This window comes from Sus scrofa, chromosome 7, assembly GCF_000003025.6.
Source record: "Sus scrofa isolate TJ Tabasco breed Duroc chromosome 7, Sscrofa11.1, whole genome shotgun sequence".
NCBI classification, from domain to species: Eukaryota; Metazoa; Chordata; class Mammalia; order Artiodactyla; family Suidae; genus Sus; species Sus scrofa.
In genome coordinates this window covers 31,134,892-31,153,176 of record NC_010449.5, presented here as the reverse complement: position 1 = coordinate 31,153,176, position 18,285 = coordinate 31,134,892, and the positions used below count along the sequence as shown (strand labels likewise).

General features: G+C 51.8%; 2 protein-coding genes across 37 annotated transcripts in view; one reads left to right on the top strand and one right to left on the bottom strand.

Moving 5' to 3' along the window:
- The window catches only part of TCP11 (t-complex 11), a 153,623-nt gene that overhangs the window by 7,906 nt on the left and 127,432 nt on the right, over positions 1-18,285 (top strand). For 30 of the 34 annotated variants that reach the window (XR_002345672.1, XR_002345676.1, XR_002345662.1 and 27 more), the window contains one exon: positions 6,941-7,042. The exons of the other annotated variants lie outside the window; for them this stretch is intronic. The gene's annotated coding sequence lies outside the window, so the exon portion shown is untranslated. The remainder of the gene's footprint in view (positions 1-6,940; positions 7,043-18,285) is intronic. 34 annotated transcript variants of the gene reach the window in all.
- The window catches only part of SCUBE3 (signal peptide, CUB domain and EGF like domain containing 3), a 39,500-nt gene continuing 21,296 nt past the window's right edge, over positions 82-18,285 (bottom strand). The window contains exons 7-23 of one of the 3 annotated variants that reach the window (XM_013977806.2): positions 16,563-16,610; positions 14,148-14,264; positions 12,333-12,455; positions 11,716-11,832; positions 11,096-11,218; positions 10,695-10,811; positions 10,454-10,558; positions 10,043-10,159; positions 9,551-9,709; positions 9,105-9,320; positions 8,611-8,772; positions 8,236-8,403; positions 7,578-7,739; positions 6,983-7,180; positions 6,365-6,517; positions 6,172-6,251; positions 82-4,116 (exon numbers count right to left, since the gene is read on the bottom strand). In XM_013977806.2, the coding sequence (XP_013833260.2) occupies positions 3,967-4,116; positions 6,172-6,251; positions 6,365-6,517; positions 6,983-7,180; positions 7,578-7,739; positions 8,236-8,403; positions 8,611-8,772; positions 9,105-9,320; positions 9,551-9,709; positions 10,043-10,159; positions 10,454-10,558; positions 10,695-10,811; positions 11,096-11,218; positions 11,716-11,832; positions 12,333-12,455; positions 14,148-14,264; positions 16,563-16,610 (2,315 nt within the window). In that variant the 3' untranslated portion in view covers positions 82-3,966. The remainder of the gene's footprint in view (positions 4,117-6,171; positions 6,252-6,364; positions 6,518-6,982; positions 7,181-7,577; positions 7,740-8,235; positions 8,404-8,610; positions 8,773-9,104; positions 9,321-9,550; positions 9,710-10,042; positions 10,160-10,453; positions 10,559-10,694; positions 10,812-11,095; positions 11,219-11,715; positions 11,833-12,332; positions 12,456-14,147; positions 14,265-16,562; positions 16,611-18,285) is intronic. The other 2 variants (XM_021098615.1, XM_021098614.1) reach the window with 2 other exon arrangements.

The window sequence follows — 18,285 nt, the reverse complement described above, 5'->3', positions numbered from 1 at the left end:
AGGAGACACTGTTTCCTCAAAGCTTTTTTCCAGCTCTAGGATAAGCTATTGAGACAGAAGGAAAGATGCCAGGCTGAGGAATTTGATTTAGTATTTTAATAATAATAATAAAAAAAGACAATACAAAATCCAAACATTTCTTTTTACAAGCTCAGATACATCTTTTTCCCCCAAGTGCAAAATACTCTATGAACTGCATCATTTACTGTTTATTGTCATGTAGGAGATGCTTACTATATCAGCATCAGTGGAAGGTAGGTATAAATACAATATTTTGAGATTTCTTCTGCATTAAAAAAAAAGCCTCCCACATGGTAATGATTATTCTCTGAAACTTAAATTCAACTCTCACAGAAGAATTTTCAGTTTATCCAAACTGTTATAATCTGTGTTGTCTAGATAAGCTGATGATAGAACTGGGGGTTCTAATCCTTCTAATCATATAGTTTTGTAAAGGGCTCCTAGTCCAAATAATGGCCCAAGGACAGGTGTGCTGCCTTTGAGACAAGTCAAATTTAAAGATATCTTTGTGTTATTTGCTTTCACTTTACAGTGCTTAAGAAAGAAGCCAAGCAGGTTAGCATTATTTTCTGCTTACGATGGTCAGTTTTACTTTGTTTCCCTTCCCCTAGTTTGAGCCTGTTATATTGAGGTTAAGCAGCAAGTACAGAAGTTCTGTAACGTCTTTTGACATTGTGAGATATGGCTTCCTAATCTACTCCAGAGTCACCTCAAACATGCATATGGAGAATACTTCTTGGGTATGAAAACTTTCATTAGGGCTAAAGACCAGCACTGTTACTGAACTTTCAGCAATCAATCTGAACTCCCACCACCTCAAACTAATACAGTCCTGGGGAGGTCAGGGCAGCCATAGCTCAATGTCAGCCTCTGGGAATTTGTAGGTCTAGAGCAGGGCAGTTCAAATCTAGGCTCTGGTCAGTTTTCTCCTGACTCTGTTCCCTAAGGTTTAGGGAACAGGCTGGGTATAGTAATGCAGAAAGATGGAAGCAGAGCCGTGAGAAGAGATTGCTGTGTTGCTGAAGATATAAGTCCCTCTCTGATACGTATCACTTGGTGCTTGGAGCCCTTTCCGAGACTCAGATGAGGGTAGGTTTTGTACTAAGATGAATGAGGCCTCACAGTACAGTGATCCTATAAATACCTGATCCTGCAGAGAGGCCTTGGATAGTCATGAAGGATTCTCATTTACACCATCTCTCCACTTCCCTACACTAGTAAAAACCTCTTTTTTGGTCTGACCTGTTAAGGCCTAGAGAGCCCCTGCATGTCCACTAACACCTGATTTGATGCCCCAGGGCTGGCTTCCTCTGAAGGTTCGGGAACAACTTCGACTTAGTTCTTAACTCCCAACTTGGTCATTAGGGTGTCTTCACCTGCTCTCCAAAGATGTCTTGACATTGGTTAAGAAGCTTGGTGGTCTGAACTTTCCATTCTGTGGAAATCATTTGCAAGTCCCAGGAACCATGGAATAAATGATTAGAGAAAGTGTTTATGTGTATGTATAGGGTGACAGGAAAGGAAGAGAGCAGGAAGCCAGGTACAAATTGGGAAGCACTCTGACTGGCTTTCTAAGAGAGATGCAAAATAGTAGGAGAGAGGAATCAGAAAGTTATTGTACCTTCTGGTGGAGAATGAGGATGGTCAGAGTTGATTAAGGCAGTTTTCATGGCTTTTCCTGGGAGGTGTGGATATTTTTGTTAAATGACCATTTCCCTGCTTGGAAGCAGCCTTCTTGGATCTCTACAGCAGAGCCATCCTTGACCCAGAGAGACAAAGGCAGCCAGACACTCTGCCCTCAAGGGCCATGGTGTTGCCTGACAGATATCAGGGGGTCTAGCTGTGTAGTTGGTTACCTACTGCCTAAGGCTATTTTGGTTGATAAATGCTACTAATTGGGGGGTGTCAGGCTCCTTTATTTGGTGCTGAGCCTCCTTGGGGAGCAATAGCCTGAGACAGTCATTAGAATTGAGCCCTAGGAGTCAACTGTTAGCATTTGATTGAAAAAGACTACAGGTTTAGGGGAACTAGAAGGAGCAAATGGGAAATAGTTTTATAGGCAGCAGTGGATTGAAGGTGGAATATGTGCAGGATCTGGACTTGGGCATGGACTTGGTTCCTCTTCCTTTGGAAAAGCAGTAGTTGAGGAAGCTAGGCTTGAAGTCAGCTCCGAGAGGAAATGGCAAACAGTAGGGGGTAGGCAGAGTGGCCAAGTTCAGGCAGACAGCTTCATGCCTGGGTAACTGTCCTATTCTTGGCTCCCAAAGCCTTGTCTCTGGCCGCAGGGCCCTGAGTCAGCCTATCCCCCAGGGGTTTGTCCTGGTCCTCTTCCATGTGCACATCAGGGGAAAACAGGATGAAAGCAGGGAAAAGATGGAGGTTTTTCCTACTTGGGGTGGAGAATCACTAACCAATTTCATTGGCCTCTACAGTCTTGAGGTCCTTGCCGAATCCATAGAGGCATAGGGATGGTGGGATTGGCTTAACAAACACAAGTCCTCCCCTTCCTGCTCCATCATGTCCCCAGAATTACTGTCCTACACATCAGGTGCCTCTGGTAGGGGAGTAGAGACAGATCAGATGCTCCAGCACTTAAGGCTCATGAGATTCAAAACCTTTTTTCTTCCACTCCAAACATACAGTCTTCTCTCTTGGGCAGCTATAAATAGGGTTGTTCTAATAGAGGAAAAAGAAACAAAAACAAAAAACAAAACCAGAAAACAAAAACCCCTCCCTCTAGTCAACATAGAAAGACTCAAAATGATTGCACTTATAGATGTGGACAGGGTGGGCAGAAGGCTTGCCAAGTGCACACACTCCTCTTGCTGCCCACGGCCTGGGGCCAGAGGTAGGTGGCTCTAGGCTGGCTACAGGGTGGGGTCCTCTTTGGTGGAGCCCACAAGCCATCTGGGCTACAAGGGAAGGACAGGTCTGGTGGCAAGGCCCAGGCTGGCTTTTGGTCAGCAGCCATGTTTCCTTAAGGACAAAACTTAGCTTGGGGAGTAGGCTCCCCAGGGAAGCACTCCAGAGGGAGTGAGGGAATGGCTGGGCCAGGGAAGACAAGTAAGAAAAAGGATTAGTGTCTGAGGGTGGCTTCCAATTGTTCTGTAGTCTAGTCCTTTAGAGGACACATTTTCCTTTTTTTTTTTTTTTTTGGCGATGCTTTGAAACCTGGTTTCTGTCCTGCAGAGATAAAGTCTTTCTCTTGGGGAGCAACAGTAGCATATTCAACATGGTAATTCCTGATGCTCTTCTTCATTCAGCCAGTGTCCGCTAGCCCAGTGGTATGGGCCTTTTGTAATCCCTCATGAATTGGACCCCAGGAAGACATAGGTGAAGAAGGAGAGGAGCTGTATAGATAGGACGGCTGGCTGTGTGGGCAGTCCAGGACTCAACCCATGTGCCCCAGAGGACCAGTGCTGGCATTAAGCCTGTAAGTCAAAGGCTTCTTTGGCAGAACCCTGGGCTGTTAGATTATCCCTGGGAGGCACAGCCAGGGGACATTTTGGCTCCTGACTGGCAAGGTACAACCCTGTAACAGCAGAAGCCCCTCCGCCCCCTCCCCATTCCCCACTAGACCCACTTTCTTTATGGGCCTTTAGCACCCTTCCAAGCTGATAAGGCCAGGGATGTGAGCTGGTACAATGGACAGTGTGGCTGGGGAGGGGAGCGGATACTGTTCCTTCACCCCTTGGGGGAATAGAGCCAGCACTGAATGGCTTTTCCAGGGAGCATGTAGGAAAAGGGAAAGTAAAGAGAGAGAAAGAGCAAGGCAGAAAAAGAAAGGCAGGGAAGCTAGAGGAACAGAAAGGGAGAGTGCTTTGTCTATATAGTGATTTTTTTTTCTCCAAAAAGAGATCGGAGAGAGTCCCTCCTCTGAGGGGCTGCTGGCTCTGGGCTAAAGAGTTGGGGAGCTTCAAAACCTGGGTCTTGGGCCTACAGGCACTATTTGTAGGGCCTCAGGAAGCTGGAAACTTTGGAGCGGAGCAGCTTAATGAAGGATTTTGGCAGCATCTCCTTGTGCTTCTCTGTGTACTTGAAGTAGTTCTGGGGGTGGGCCAGCACCTCGAAGAAGGCCTTAATGAGCTTCTTGTCCTGCAGAGGATGGCAGGGGGCAGGGGCAGGGTCAGCGTTGGTGGTGGGAAAGAGGACCGCCAGCCTCCACTCAGCAGCATCCCCTCTTGATGTCTAAGAGGCATACCCAGCAGTGAACTCTGGATCCCCATCCCACCACCTGTTGCTCCTTTAGAATTCTGCAGCTCAGTGGCAGCTCCATCTTTCCACTGCTCGGTCCCAGACCCTGGAGGCATCCTTGACTCCTCTCTCTTGTTCACAAACACAGCAAATCCTAGTGATTCTACCTTTCAAATAAATCCAGGGTCCCACCACTTCTCAACATCTCCACAGCTACCACCATGTCCAAGCCACCAGCATCTCTCACTTGGCCATGGCCTCCTAATGGTCTCCGTGCTTTTCCCTACCTTCATCCTTCTACAGACTGTTCTCCCTCACAGCAGCCAGAATGACTTTTTTGGTTTTTAATTAAATCATGTCCTTTTTGTATTCAGAATACTTCTCTGGTTTCTTTTATGCCTCAGGAAAGCTGAATCCCTTGCAGGGCCCATAGGCTAAATGTGCCCTCTCTCCTCTATGCCCTCTTGACTCTTCCTTACTCTGCTGAGCCACACTGGCCTCGAGGGTCTTGAACATGCTGCACTGCTTCCATGCTCTTAAGCTTGGAGTGCTCCTCTCCTGTTCATCCAAGGAGTGGCCCTTTACCTCATTCAGGTCCCTTCTCCTCAGAGGCCTTTCCTGATCACCCTGTCTGAAACAGCAACATGATGTGTAGAGAGCCTACTGGGCACCAAGCACTGTGCATTAGGACTCAGATCATCTGGCTTCTAGGCTAGTGTTCTTTCCATTGCAGCAGCGGATGTTTAAAACAAGAGGTGGAGCTTCCAGCCTCTCATCCCCACTTTAATCAAAATAGTGCCTCTACTGTATATACTGGAGTTGCACAGCACACTTGAAATAAGGATTCAGATGCTCCGAAAATTTCTGAAAAGCATTGATGAAATTACATTTTTGTAGTCTGCAAGTTCGAGGAGATTTTTGTCATTGTGTCTCATGTTGATAATAATACAAAAATTATTTTATCATAAAGATTACTTTTTTCTTTTGCATTGATAATTCATGAAGAATACCACTGTGACTAGGACTGTAGTTTCTTCAGTAAGATTTTCTCAAACTGGGATCCACAGACCTGGATATCTAGACCATTCTTCAATGTTGGAAACATTTCTTTTCCTTTATTTTTTACTTATTTATTTTTTTTTGGCCACATCTGCGATATATGGAAGTTCCTGGGCCAGGGATGGAATCTGAGCCACAACTGCAACCTACACCACAGCCGCAGCAATGGTGAATCCTTGCTGCGCCACAGTTGGAACTCCATCTTTTCCTTTAAAAGAGGTCTATACTGAATTAACTCTAGCTCTGCTTGATCTGCTGTTTTTCTGTGGGAATGGGAAAGGGAGTAAGGGAAGGCAGCCACTTAATGCAGAAGCATCTTCCTAAACCTCATTTTCCGTATATTTCTTGGTGGAAGAGGTAGAGGACATTTTCTCTCTTCATCTTCTCTGAGGGTGTAACATAGTATAGTTATACCATAGTCAGATGGGCTTGGGCTCAGATCCCAGCTTTACCACTGGGCAAACTCTCTAATTCTCTGCGCCTCAAGTTTTCTCACCCATAAAGTGGGAATGATGAAAATACCTACTTCGTAGAGCCATTGGGTTCATCAGATACGAGTATTCACTTAAGTATATTATTGCCTGCACATTGTTACATGCTCATTAAATGTTGGCTGTGATGGGAGTTCCTGCTGTGGCTCGGTGGTAATGAACCCAACTAGTATCCATGAGGTTGCAGGTTCGATCCCTGGCCTCACTCAGTGGGTTAAGGATCTGGTGTTGCCGTGGACTGTGATGTAGGTCGCAGACATGGCTCTGATCTGGCTTTGCTGTAGCTGTGGTGTAGGCTGGTGGCTACAGCTCCAATTTGACCCCTAGCCTAGGAACTTCCATATGCTGCGGGTGTGGCCCTAAAAAGACCAGAAAAAAAAATCATTGTTGTTAAGTGTTCACTCGCCTTTAAAATCTCCTGGTGGTTTTCAGATGCATAGAGCCGGCCGTCTCGTACAATGTCTTCTACCAGCTGCTCATAGTCCTCTGCAGAGTCAACCAAGGGGAGGGGTTTAGGGGTGGAAACTTCCTGTTCCCTCCCAAGATTCATGGCCCTCTCCTTTCTCACCCACCTCCCTGGTTCTCCTGCCCTTGCTCACCATCATAGGTAACATAGGGGATCTGGAAGCCACGGGCACTGTTGGCCTCACTTGTCTTGAAGTTGATCCAGAGCTTCCTTGAGCGTGCTGTGAAGGCAATGGGGCGCTCGTAGGTCTGGCAGGTTTCATAGGTGGTGATGGAGGATGGGGAGGCTGGGAAGGCAAGCAGCAGGTCAGGAGGGGAGCAGGGCAAGCTTCCCAAGTCCTCCTAGAATGAGGAATCGGGCTGACAGAGGCCCTACCTCATGTTTGAAGCTCCTCTAACCTCCCACTGCCTCCAACACACAAATATTCTCCCTCACTGCCCTGGGCTTGTTCTGCAATTCCTCGTTGACATCCAGGCACTCACACAGTGTAAGAAATTTTAAATTTAAATGAATGGAACAGTACGAATACTAGAATAGGAAATTGACACATGTACCACGACTGGAATTCTCCTCCCAGTGCTGGCTTTCTTAACTGCTCTCCATGGAAGACAGAGCAGTCATTGCTGTTTTCCTTTGCTAGTTTTTGTCCTCTCAAGGCCCCCCTCATCAATGCCCTAATTCCAGTTTTCTCTCCCTCTCTCCCAACCAGATTTGGACTGCCCTTCCCTGGCCCAGCTCTGCAGCTACCCACAGTTCTTTCTCATGACGAGGACATCCCCACACTCGTCCTCAGACGGCAGGAAGATCTCGGGTACCACGATAAGAATCTTGCGCTTGGGTGGGGGGTTGATGTTCCAGACACATTCCACGCCGGCTGGGTAGTTGCCTGGGTAGTTTGGGGACTCGATATAGCCAGTGAACTCACCCAGCTCCCCACCACACTGGCGATCTGCAGCCAAGTCCCAGTGGACAGAGCAAAAAAGAGAAGAGAAGTCAGTGGGGAAACAGGCTGGGGAATTGAAGAGCTCTGAAGTGGAAATCAGACACATGTAGGCAGCCTCCTTCCTAGTGCATCACCTGTTCTCCAAGTTCTGGGTCTACCTTCCTTCCTGCCCACTAGGCACCTTCTTATCTCGCTTCACTTGTCTCTGCCTCCCCATAACCTGTCTTCAAGGAGAGGCCCAGCCCCGCAACTGGTCTTGAGATCAAGTGGGCTGGGGAGAGATGAAGGGGGAACTGTGCTGCCCATCCACTCCCCAGCCCCACCCCCTGTTGGTTTACTACCCCACCCATGCCCAGGCCCCAGGTCTCTCTGCCCCTTGCCCACAGCTTGGCCTGCCACCTACTCTTGCACTGGGCTACACTGGTGGAGCCATCAAAGTCAGTGCTTGTGTTTCCTGGACAGCGGGTGCAGAAGTTCTGACGGAAGTCAGGCTGATAGGAGCCCACAGCACAGCGGATACAGCGGTGGATGCTGGTGTTGTAGTAGTGCCCAGGCGAGCACTGGACTGCAGGCAGGGGGAAAGGTCGGAGTTAAGATGGCAGGCGCCTGGGAGTTGTGGGGCAGGACCCATTCATCAGGGAGAAAGAGCGTGGAAGATATCAAAGTTCCTTCCAGAGTCCCAGTCCTCCCTAGTCATGCCAGCATTTAAGCCCAGGGGAAAACGGACTTGACAGAGTGGTTGGCTACAGTGCCAAGCCTTTTCTTTCAGGCACTGAGCATAGTCCCAAACCTGTACAGACACTCATTTGTAGTATTGAGGGGAATGTGACACCAGTCCCTCAGAGCAGAGGGCTAAGTGGAACTGTTACTTATTCCCTAGTTCCCAGGCTTGGGACTGTGGAGGATCAGGATGGGTCCTGTGAGCAGGGTGGTGTGCTTGGTCATGCAGCTGGGCCTTTCCCACTTGGGGGAAGAATGTGGGACACGGTCTTTGGTCTACTCTGCAGATTTGAGAGGTTTTTTTGGAAGTAGTTGGGGTTAAGGGTGAAAAGCTCACTCACCTTTGGTGTCACAGTCTTGGAAGGAGACGGCCCCCTCATGCTTGGTGGTGAGGCCCCCGCCACATGGGAAGCACAGGGTCCGTCCTGCTTCAGGTTGGTAGGTGCCACGTGGGCATGGCTGGCAGGGCTTGAACCCATCTACAGAGTGTTGGCCAGGTGAGCACTGACCTGCAATGAACCAAGGGCCCAACTCTGATGGGGATGGTCCTGGTCATCCCCTTGGGGTCACCCAGTCTCAGGGGACAGAGGGACACACAAATAAGATGTTGACTAGGAGACTGGCCTGGAGCCTGGGCCTGCCCTTGGGAAATCCCATGCCCATGGGCGTCCCAGTGCCCACCCTACCCCACTCTGTATTGTTTGTTCCCCTGGCACCTGCACATGTGGTGATGTTGGTGGCTCCAAGAGGCCCGTGGGCATCACTCCCAGGGCAAAGGTCGCAGGAGAGCTGCCCTTCTCTCTCCTGGAAGGTGCCCGCTGGGCATGGCACACACTGCTCCGTCTGGCCGTGGTAATACGTTCCCTGCGGGCAGCTGACTGAGGGAGAGTCGGCCGCGCTAGCCACCCACCCCCCACCTGTTTCCCACCACCCAGGTCTGGGATTTCCCTTCCCTCTCCCCCAGGTTCAAGGAATAGACAGAATCCTGCTTGGGAGGATCAGGGCCAAAGCCATGTTCAGGAAGGCTGATAGACCCACATGATGTCCCTCCAGATTTCAGCCTAGGACAAGGGAGGGGGGAGTGGATGATGGGCAGGAGGGTCTTGGCTGCCTCACAATTTGAGAGATGCAACTGAGGCATCAAATGGGCCAAACCCAAGCTGGGCCTTCCCTCCTCTCCCGCTCCCCCTTTCCCAGCAAGCTCCCTTACCACACTTGGCCCCAGAGCGGTGCTGCCCGGGCCTGCAGGCCTCCACTGGTTCGGCTCGTTCCCCAGCTACCGGGCCTGGCTTGTGGGCCAGCTCATAATCAAGGCCAGCTAGGCGCAGTAGGAAGCGGTCCTGGTTAATCGATTTCCTGAGCATCTTCAGGGACCCTTTCAGCCGCCGTTCCATCCGCTGTCGGAGGCAGGGCAGCCCACAACCAGCTGGTGGTGGACGGTGGTATGAGTCAGAGAAAGAAGGAAAAGAAAGTGTGGCTGTGAGCAGGAGGGCAAGGGAGCAAAGCTAGGAGCTAGGAGGGGTGTGGCAAGAGGGACCGGCTCCTGGTCTTGGCATCAGGGTCTGCCCCTTCCCTCCCTTTGCTGCTGAGACCTACTGTTTCCCCATCTCTGCCCACCCCTCTCCACCCTCTTCCCAATAGGAAGCCCAGTCCCACCTGTGCTCTCTTCAGCTCTGACTTCTGCCTCCAGTTCCAGGGTGAGCCGAGTGACTTCCTTTCCTGGAGGGGTCCGGGCCCGCCGGCCCTTGCCCTTCCGAGAGGAGTCACACTTGAGGTGGATGAAGGTGACCTGGCAGTCAGAGCAGGGGGCACCACCTGGGGGAGAGGCCTTGTCAACCTCAGGCGGCCCCTGGAGACAGGGATTGTTCTCACTCCCTGCTCACACTTTCCTACCTCAGCTCAGATGGATCTCACCAGATCCCTGACTATAACCATCTCAGTCCTCTTCTAGTCTAGGATACAAATTAGTTGTTAGGGGCACATCCTAGAACTTCCTTGGACCCTGCACCTATAACTGCTTCTTCCCCTGCTCTGTCCAGAATTCAGGATGCCAGTGGGTTTTTGGAGCTCTTACCAAGCAGAGGAGCTAAGGGGTGGGAAGGGTTTGGTGGCCAGATAGCCCATTGCAGTAGGGTCCCCAGTCCAGACCTGGCACCAGGATCCTGCTGGCCTCCTCCGTTTTGCCCTTGTTTCGCAGGTGCAAACGGCACTTGGCGTCTTTGATCTTGAAGGAAGCCCGCTGTTTAACTGTCAGCACTGCAGCCTCTAGAGGGATGGTAGGAGCTCAGCACAGCCGGGGGGCCTTTGGGGGTGGGAGCTGCTATAGAGGATGCTGGAAGGCTGGGTAGTAAGCCAGGGGCTTGGCTGGAGGAGGGGGATTACAAAAGCCAAGGGCATGAGCTGTTAAAGGCAGAGGGAGCAAGGCTGCAGGGCTAGAGAATTACAGGGCACAGAAGGGGATCCAGGAAAAAGTATGGCCAGGAGGATTAATAAAGAGGAGAAATAGGGGTTAATAAGCAAGAGAGTAGCATGGAACAAGGCCTCTGGGCCGGTGCTCACCAAGGCAGTGGTTGGAGTTTGTGCTGTTCCCGGCGTGGCCAGCTCGGGCTGGTGCAGCCCTGGGGCTGGGGATGCCACAGCTCACGGTGAAGCCATTCTCAGACTCTGAGAGAACGGGGCTGTCACAGCTCTGACCTGCCCCCTGCCCCCCACTGGTTGGAGGAATCCAAGGGGAGTAGAGGAGCTGCCTAAACAGCCAGACTTCCTCCCTGCCAGCCCTCCAGCAACCTCCTCTATGTACCTGGCAAAAACCGGGCCCGGGAAGGGCAGGTCAGGGCACAGGTGTCCTTCTTCCCAGACCGGTTGCAGCTGAGCGTGGCTCTGGAGGCAACAGGACTACTCTGACATTTCACTGGCTCTAGGAAGGGGAGAGAAGCCTGAGGAGAGGGTCTTCCTCTCCCACCCTCTCCATCAGCTGAGTAGTTTGGAGGAAGAGAATTAGCTACATGTAGAACTGTAGTTGTAAACAGAGACTGGGGAAGGAATTATTTACCAGGAATTTCATGTCTCAGATGGCTACTTTCTCCATCCCCTACTGCCTCACACTTTCCTCAGCCAGAACTCCACGCTTTCCAGGACCCCAATTACCCTCCTACCCTGAAACTGCAGATCCAGCTTCAGCCAGCAGAGGGTGCTGCCCACCTGCGCAATCCTTCCCATTCCAGTGCAGCCGGCCCTGGCCTGGGCAGGTACACTGGTAGCTGCCAGGAGTGTTGATGCAGCCAAAGCGGCAGCCTCCCCGGTTGATGCTGCACTCATCCACATCTGGGGGAAGGAGCAGGGAGACACAGACAGACAGTGGTGGGGGAGGAGTAGGAGCCAGGGAGTGGGCAGTGAGTGAGGATTTTGGGTTAGAGTTCCAGGCACCCTAAGATAATCCCTTGCCTGAGAAGAGCTCAAACCTAAGACTTCCTTCTCTCATCTGTGTACCCAGTAAAAAGAACGACCGAGAACAGCCAAACTGACAAGCTTTTTCAAGCCTTCCACTCCTACCTACCAGTGGGGCTGTAATTTGGGAGCTCAGGATGGGAGTCAAGGGGCAGTGACGGGGACAGGAGGTAGAAATTTTGGAAACAGGATGCTATTCCCTGATACCCAGTCCCTTAGTTGTCTTAATTTCTTCAGTTTCATCATGCTGGATGTAGATATGGCCCTTGCACCTGGGGACTGCCTACAGCCACGAGCCAACTCAGGGATTGTTCAGTTGAAATGTGAGGCGGTGAGAGGGGCTGGGTGGCAAGGATCCAAATGTGCTGGCTTACCTCCACAGTGGGTGACACCATAGAGTAGGTAGCCATGATGGCAGAGGCACTGGAAGCTTCCCGGCGTGTTGACACATATGTGGTCACAGGTTCGATCAAACGAACACTCGTCTATATCTGGAAGAGCAAGGTTTTGAGCCACTGAATCTGACTTGGGGCACTTGATCCTCTGACTCCTTGCTCAGGTGAAGGGCCCAAGTGAGGGACTTTGGTGCTATCCCTTAAATTGAAAGAGTTCCTACCTCTGGCCCAGCCCAAAAATCAGCAATTCAGTAGTGCCTTCCCACCTCCTAACCCCCCCTCCCCTTGGAGTCTTTGGAGTCAGATCTGGTGCCTATGGATCAAGGCCACCTGTGTGCTTAGGCTGGTCAGATCCTGCCAAGGATATGAACTGGGGTAAAGTCCACCCCACATTCCTTGTCAGGCCATGTGCCCCAGGGCAGAGCTGGTTCACCAGGAGGAAGGAGCACATTGGCTAATTCACTACACAACACCGCCTATGGAGACTCTCCACAGTGTCTCTTGAGTTTCTCAGATCCTGGCCCTCTGGCCTCCTTGAAGCTCTCCTACCTCAAGAAACTCTCCAAAGGCCTTGCCCTTGGCCCAAGTCTGCTCACCCTGGCAGTTCCTCTCATTGATGAGAAGCTTATAGCCCTTCTTGCAGCTGCATTCAAAGCTGCCCACCGTGTTGCGGCAAATGTGGTCACAGCCACCGTTGTTCAGGCGGCACTCGTCTATGTCTGGGGACACAGGACAAAGGGGAGAGAATCAAAGGTCATGTTGGAGGCTGGGGATGATAAGGAGACAAGATCCCTCCCCTCCTGCCAGAGACATGGAAGATCAAGGACAGCCCTGGGCCTGCCTCTTCCAACTCCTTCTCTCTCCCAGCTCTCTTTTCTCCTTTGCTCATGTTATCTGTGCCCATTAGTGACACCTCTCCCAGGACTGACTCCTCTTGGAAGGGGAAAGATGGGAACCAGTGTCAGGCTCTCAGGGAATTGCTGAGAAGTCTGGGCATTTGACCTGCAGGACTAGTCTATGGCCCTCACTCTGCCATTGATGGCCCTTCGCAGAAAGGCTGGTGGTCAGGATCTATCCTTTTACTGTCCCCTACCCCTGCCTGCCAAAATAGCCCTGGGGGTGGGGAGTGGCCAAGGTGGAGATTCAGAGGGGCAGCAGGGCTTCGGGCTTCTGAGAGGAGGGGCTGGAAGAGAGGCCAGGCAGGGAGGACCTTCAGGAGAGCCAGTGAGGCTGGGCAGCCAATGGGGGAGGGGTGGGGCCAGGCAGGGGGCTGGACCGGGAGAGGTCTGGAGAGTCTCAGGCCTGAGGCAGCTTTCAGCACTAGGAAGGGAAGAGGGGGGTGGGTGAGCAGCTTCCTTCCCGAGGTCAAGTTCCCCAAGCTGGTGGCAGACAGGACCCAGGCTACTCACCCCTACTTGGGGGAGGGGGAAGGGAGGGCAGCCTTTCACTTCACTCTTAGCAGACCTGTCAGCAGTCCTTCCTAGGAGCAAACCTCTCAACTCTGGCTGTCTGACCTGCTGCCCCCAAACCCATCCCCAGCCTCTCTGCCAGCTATTGGGCCAGAAGTCACAAAGAGCAAGCCCAGGCCTTCCTACAGTCCCCATTCCTCATTACCAGGGGACACAGACCTGATGAATTGTTATTTTCTGTATGGCTACTCTTCCTTTTTTCTCTCTCTGATCCACCTTTCCCCTAGATCTGGCTAATTAAAAGGAGGGGAAAATAGAATGGACAGTGTGGGAAATTATACTATAAAAAAAGCTGAGACAAAGTGTTTACCATTTGCCAGGCACTGTTCTAAGTACTTTACATACGGTTTATATATAACTCATTTAATCCTTACAACACTCCTATGAGGCAAGCACCTCTACTATGGTGAAACTGAGGCACAGAGACACTAAGTAACTAGCCAGGATCACAGAGCTAGTAAGAGGCAGAGCTGGAATCTGAACCCAGGGAGCCGGGCTCCAGCATCAGTGTTCCCAACTGCTACCCTATTCTCCCATTGACCAGGACAGCTTTTCCACTGGGGAGGTCTGGGAGTGTGGGGAAAGAAGGTTGTGGAGCACACCTGTGACCTTGTGCATCCAGAGGGCTCAAATATCCTTTAGATGCAGGGACAAATGTGAATGGCATGGTCATTAACCAAGAGGGTTAGGGACCCATAGGGGGATAGGAATGAGAGTAAGGAAAACAAAGTGGGCTAAGGGCATGGGCACTAAGGGACTGGCTGGACTTTTGCGCCCTTTGAACTGAGATGGGAAAAGTGGGCAGGAGACCAGCCTTAGTCACAGCCTTAGTTCTTCATAATCATGACAGCTTCAGGGTGAGGAGGTCCCATAATAGATACTCTATCTTAGGTCCCAATCTCAGCCCCTTACCTTTAGCTCCTGTTCTCTGAAAACACTTACCTTTGCAGGTTTTCCTGTCTGGCTGCAGCATGAAGCCCACGGGGCAGCTGCAGTGGACACCCGTCGCTGCATCGTGGCACTTACTGTCACAGCCCCCATTGTTGACAGCGCAGGTCTCTGTTTAGGAGGGAGGTGGGGGATAGTAACCTGGTTATGGGCCTGGAGGAGTCCTAAACTTGAGGGTGGAGGAGAGTACAGAGGCCCAAGGGGAGGCCTCAGCTGCCTCCCTGTTCTTTAGAAAGAGCATTAAGCGGAGGCTCCCAGCCCCCTCCTCCCATCACTCCCAGCCCCCATCCCCTCACAAGTGCAGCCAAGCAGTCCACTTCCCTGCCCCCTACTTGATTGAAACAAGGTGGACAGCAGTGAGGCAGGTACAAGCCAGAGCTGTCAGGCAGGAATGTGCTGAGGGGTGGAGGAGGTGGAGAGGGGAGGGCCCAGGGAGGGATGGAAGCTAAGTAAGGGTGGTTCTCGCCGGCAGGGAACAAGAGGGACAACAGAGTGTCCTCCTCTTCCCAGTGACTATCTCTTTGGGGGATGGGGGCTCATGGTGGGAAAATCTTAGGAAGAGTAGGCCTGGCGATTCCTAAGAAAGCTGAGAGATGGCCATCAATTCATCTCCCCTTCCTTGCTGCTCAGCTGTCTTAAGAAAGATCCCAGTTCCAGGACTGACTGCTCATCCTCAGAGGAGCGGCTTATACTCCTCTGTCACTTCCCAGCCCCTTCCCTGCTACCTCCAGCTCCTCCAGAGCCCTTCTAGATCGGAGGGAGATAAGCTGGCTGTTCTGCTGTTTTCGTCTCCTAGTGGGGAGATGCTGTCTAGGGGAGGGGAGGGGGCAAAGGGAGAAGAATCCTGAGGGGCAGGAAGAGCATAAAAAGGAAAGTCAGAGAGTTAGAGAACCTCGGAGCTGAGTCTCTTCTATTGCCCCCTCTTGACTGGTAAGTTTTCCCTTTGCTGGAAGTCAGAGTTGGGGGAGTATGGATGGTCACCCTGTTTTCTGAACTCCGAGTGGGAGAAACAGAGGTTTAAATGCAGGTCAGGAGAGTCAGATGAGCCCAGGGAAAAAACTGGAACAGTGCTGGGCCCTGACACGGGGACTGTGAGGGGGCCTGGAACTCTCCCACTAGAGACAAAATCCTGAGGCCTCTGCTAGGGAAGAGACGAGAGTGGTTGTCAGAATTGGGGGAACTTGGTGGGAAAGGCACTGGGAAGAGAGTGCTACCGTCTTCTTGAGTCTCTGACTCCTAACACTCAGACCCAACCCTGGTCACCGAGGAGACAGCAAAGCAAAGGCTCCAGAAGAAGCCCATCTTTGCCTTAGGGTCCCTGCTCATGCCTTGGCCGCTCAAATGCCAAGGTCCCGGAGCAGCCACAGGAGCATTTCCTATGAGCCACTCCCACCTTAGTCTCTCCTGAGGTTCCTGAGGCCAGGTGAGGAAGCTTCAGGTTCCAGGCCCCACCATCCCCTCAAGAGTGCCCTTAGTATAAGAAGAGGTCCCCTAAGCCCTGGGGTGAGGGGAGGGGAAAGGAGATCCTGCACCAGGTCTAGTTGACTTGGAGGGATCCAGGACGGGGAGCAGTGGAGCTGGCACGGTGACCATGCCAGCTTGGATCAGAAAGCCGAGCATGGCTGCCTGCCCCTTCAGGGCAGTGCTCTCCAGTGTGGCCTCTCTGACTGCCTTTGCTCTTCAGGTCGTACATTAAAATCACAGTTTAATCTGTGCTTATTCTGTGTCAGGCACTTAGTAGGTGCTCTACTGTACTTTCTCCATCACTGGAGCAATACTAAGGGAAGGCTCTTGTTCTCCCTATTTTACGGAAGAGTAAACTGAGGATCAGAGAGGAAAGTAGACTGCTTAAAGTGCCACAGTTAGTGGGTGGCAGAGCCAGGATTCAAACTCAGGTCTGTCTGAACTCAAAGTCACCTTCTTAACTGTTACAGTGGGATAGAATGGTAAGTGATGCTGAGACTGAAGAACCCAAGAAAGATACCCCAAGGAGGGGATGGCATCCAACCCTACCCCACCCCGTCTCAGGTGGCACAGTGGGCACAGAGGGTAGATGGAGCTGGCCGGGTCTTTAGCTGTGCAGAAGGCAGAGAAAGGGAGGGGGCAGATGGTTGGAAAGGGGTGAGGTGTTAGAAGGTAGGTGAGGAAGAAGGTGGTACGAAGGAGCAGGAGAAGGAAGAGAGAAGGAGAGTGACAGGGTCAGAGAAAGAGAAAATCAACATGAAGGCTCCTGGGCCAGTTCATGGGGACTCAGGCTTCCTGTCACTCAGTGGGCCCAGCCAGCACCCAGGCTGCCAGGGGAGCCCCATTAGGCTGGGCCCAATGGGCATGCAGTTAGTGGAGCCCCAGCAGGTTAGCCCTTCCCCTAGCAAGCCAGTGAGAGCGAGCGGAGGGAGCAGATATATTTACCATTAGAAACGGCCTGAGGGGGGATGTGCTGCTCTAGCCGCCTTTCCCCTGTTTGACATCGTAAAAAAGCTGTTTAGATGCTAGACAGGAGCTACTGTGGCCCTCAGTGCCCCAGGCCCCTCCCACCCTCCTCCACCCTCCAGGCCCAAACCTTGGCCCCAAGTGATGAGCCCAGAGACTCCTACGCTTCATTCCCTAGCCTTGTCCTGCCCGGGACCCTCAAGCCAGGCTCCCACCAATTGACTGAAGGGAAACTGCATCTCAGAGAGGGGCAGTCATGGGCCCAGGACTACACAGCGTTCCCACGGCAGAGCCGGGATCCAAGCACAAGTCTTACTAGCTGCCAAATCCCAAGTCCCTTTGTGCTAACTGTACTGCCCTCTCAGTCTCCCCACTAGATGGAAATGTCCTGATGGCCCAAACAATGTTTCCTCCTACCAGGGCTGGGGAGAAAAATGAGATACAGATCAAGGTAAAATAAGTTCTCTTGGAGAAGAGGGAGAGGAACTTGGAAAGAACATAGCTGTGCACCTTAGAACAGCTTCGTTTGCTCTCCTCTGCCTCACTTGGCCGTGGCCCAGAAGGTGGAATGGGTCTTGCATTAGAGAAGAGCTCAAGCTTAATAGGAATATTTTCAAAAGCAGCCGTGTCCAGGACTATCTAAACAGAAGGACACCTGAGAGGGACCCAGCCTCACATCCTTGGGCTCCAGCTCTGTCCTGATACATGCAGCTTTTTGCTGGGGACAGCATGCAGGTTCTTCCAGGAGTCTCTAAGGATGTGTGAGTATTACAGGGGATGGTGGGAGTTTTGGAAAGCAGAAGAATTAGATTTATGAGGAAAAAAATGAACTGGAACAAACCAGCCTGGAGAAGGCAACACGAAGACCTGAAAATGGTCCAAGGTTATGGAGAGTTAGTTCAGAGGGAAACACGTAGCAGGAGAGATTTTAATTAAGGAACTTTAGAACTGTGTGTACAAGTCTCTGGAGCAGGCACTGAGAGAGACTTCTAAGAACATCATCTGCTCCCCAGTTCTTGCGTCTGGGGGAGGGGCAGTGCTCTCGACAGAGACGGGGTGGGATTCTGGAGTGAGATGGGATAGAGCCTGGTTCTTAAGCTGAATGTCTTGTCTCTGATAAACACACAATGTGACTGTGTTCACACCTTCCCATCCCCAGCATGCTGCAGCCCATGAGATGAAGGGCCATTCATAAATACCCGTGCCCACGGGACAAGCTTGCCCCTGCTGGCTTGGGACACAGCTCTTCCCCTGCCCAAACTCCACCCTTTCATTTCCCACTTTCCCCAGGGGACACTCTGTCCCCATCATCTTTCTCAGCACTCCGAGCACATGGTAATTGGCCTTCACCAACCAAACCTAAAGACAGAGAGTTGGGAATTAAGGAGTTGAACTCATCTACGGTACCTGAAGAGAGGTGAGGTAAGGTGTAGGAATTCAGGCAAAGGGGGCCAGATGTTAGGAAGGCCCCAGACCAGGGTGAGAGGGATGGGAGGGTGGAGTGGGGAGGAAGTGAGAGGGCTCCACTGGAATGTTGAGGAAAGCGAAGGAAGTGGGGGGCTCGGGTCAGAGGGCTGGAAAGGGGATCTACAGGAGGAGAGTAAGGAGAGAGAGAAGGACACCTGTAGTCAGGAAACCCCACTTGTCAGTGCAAGGCTGGTTGTGGCAGGAACGAGCACCCTGTCCCACCCTCGGTTCCACA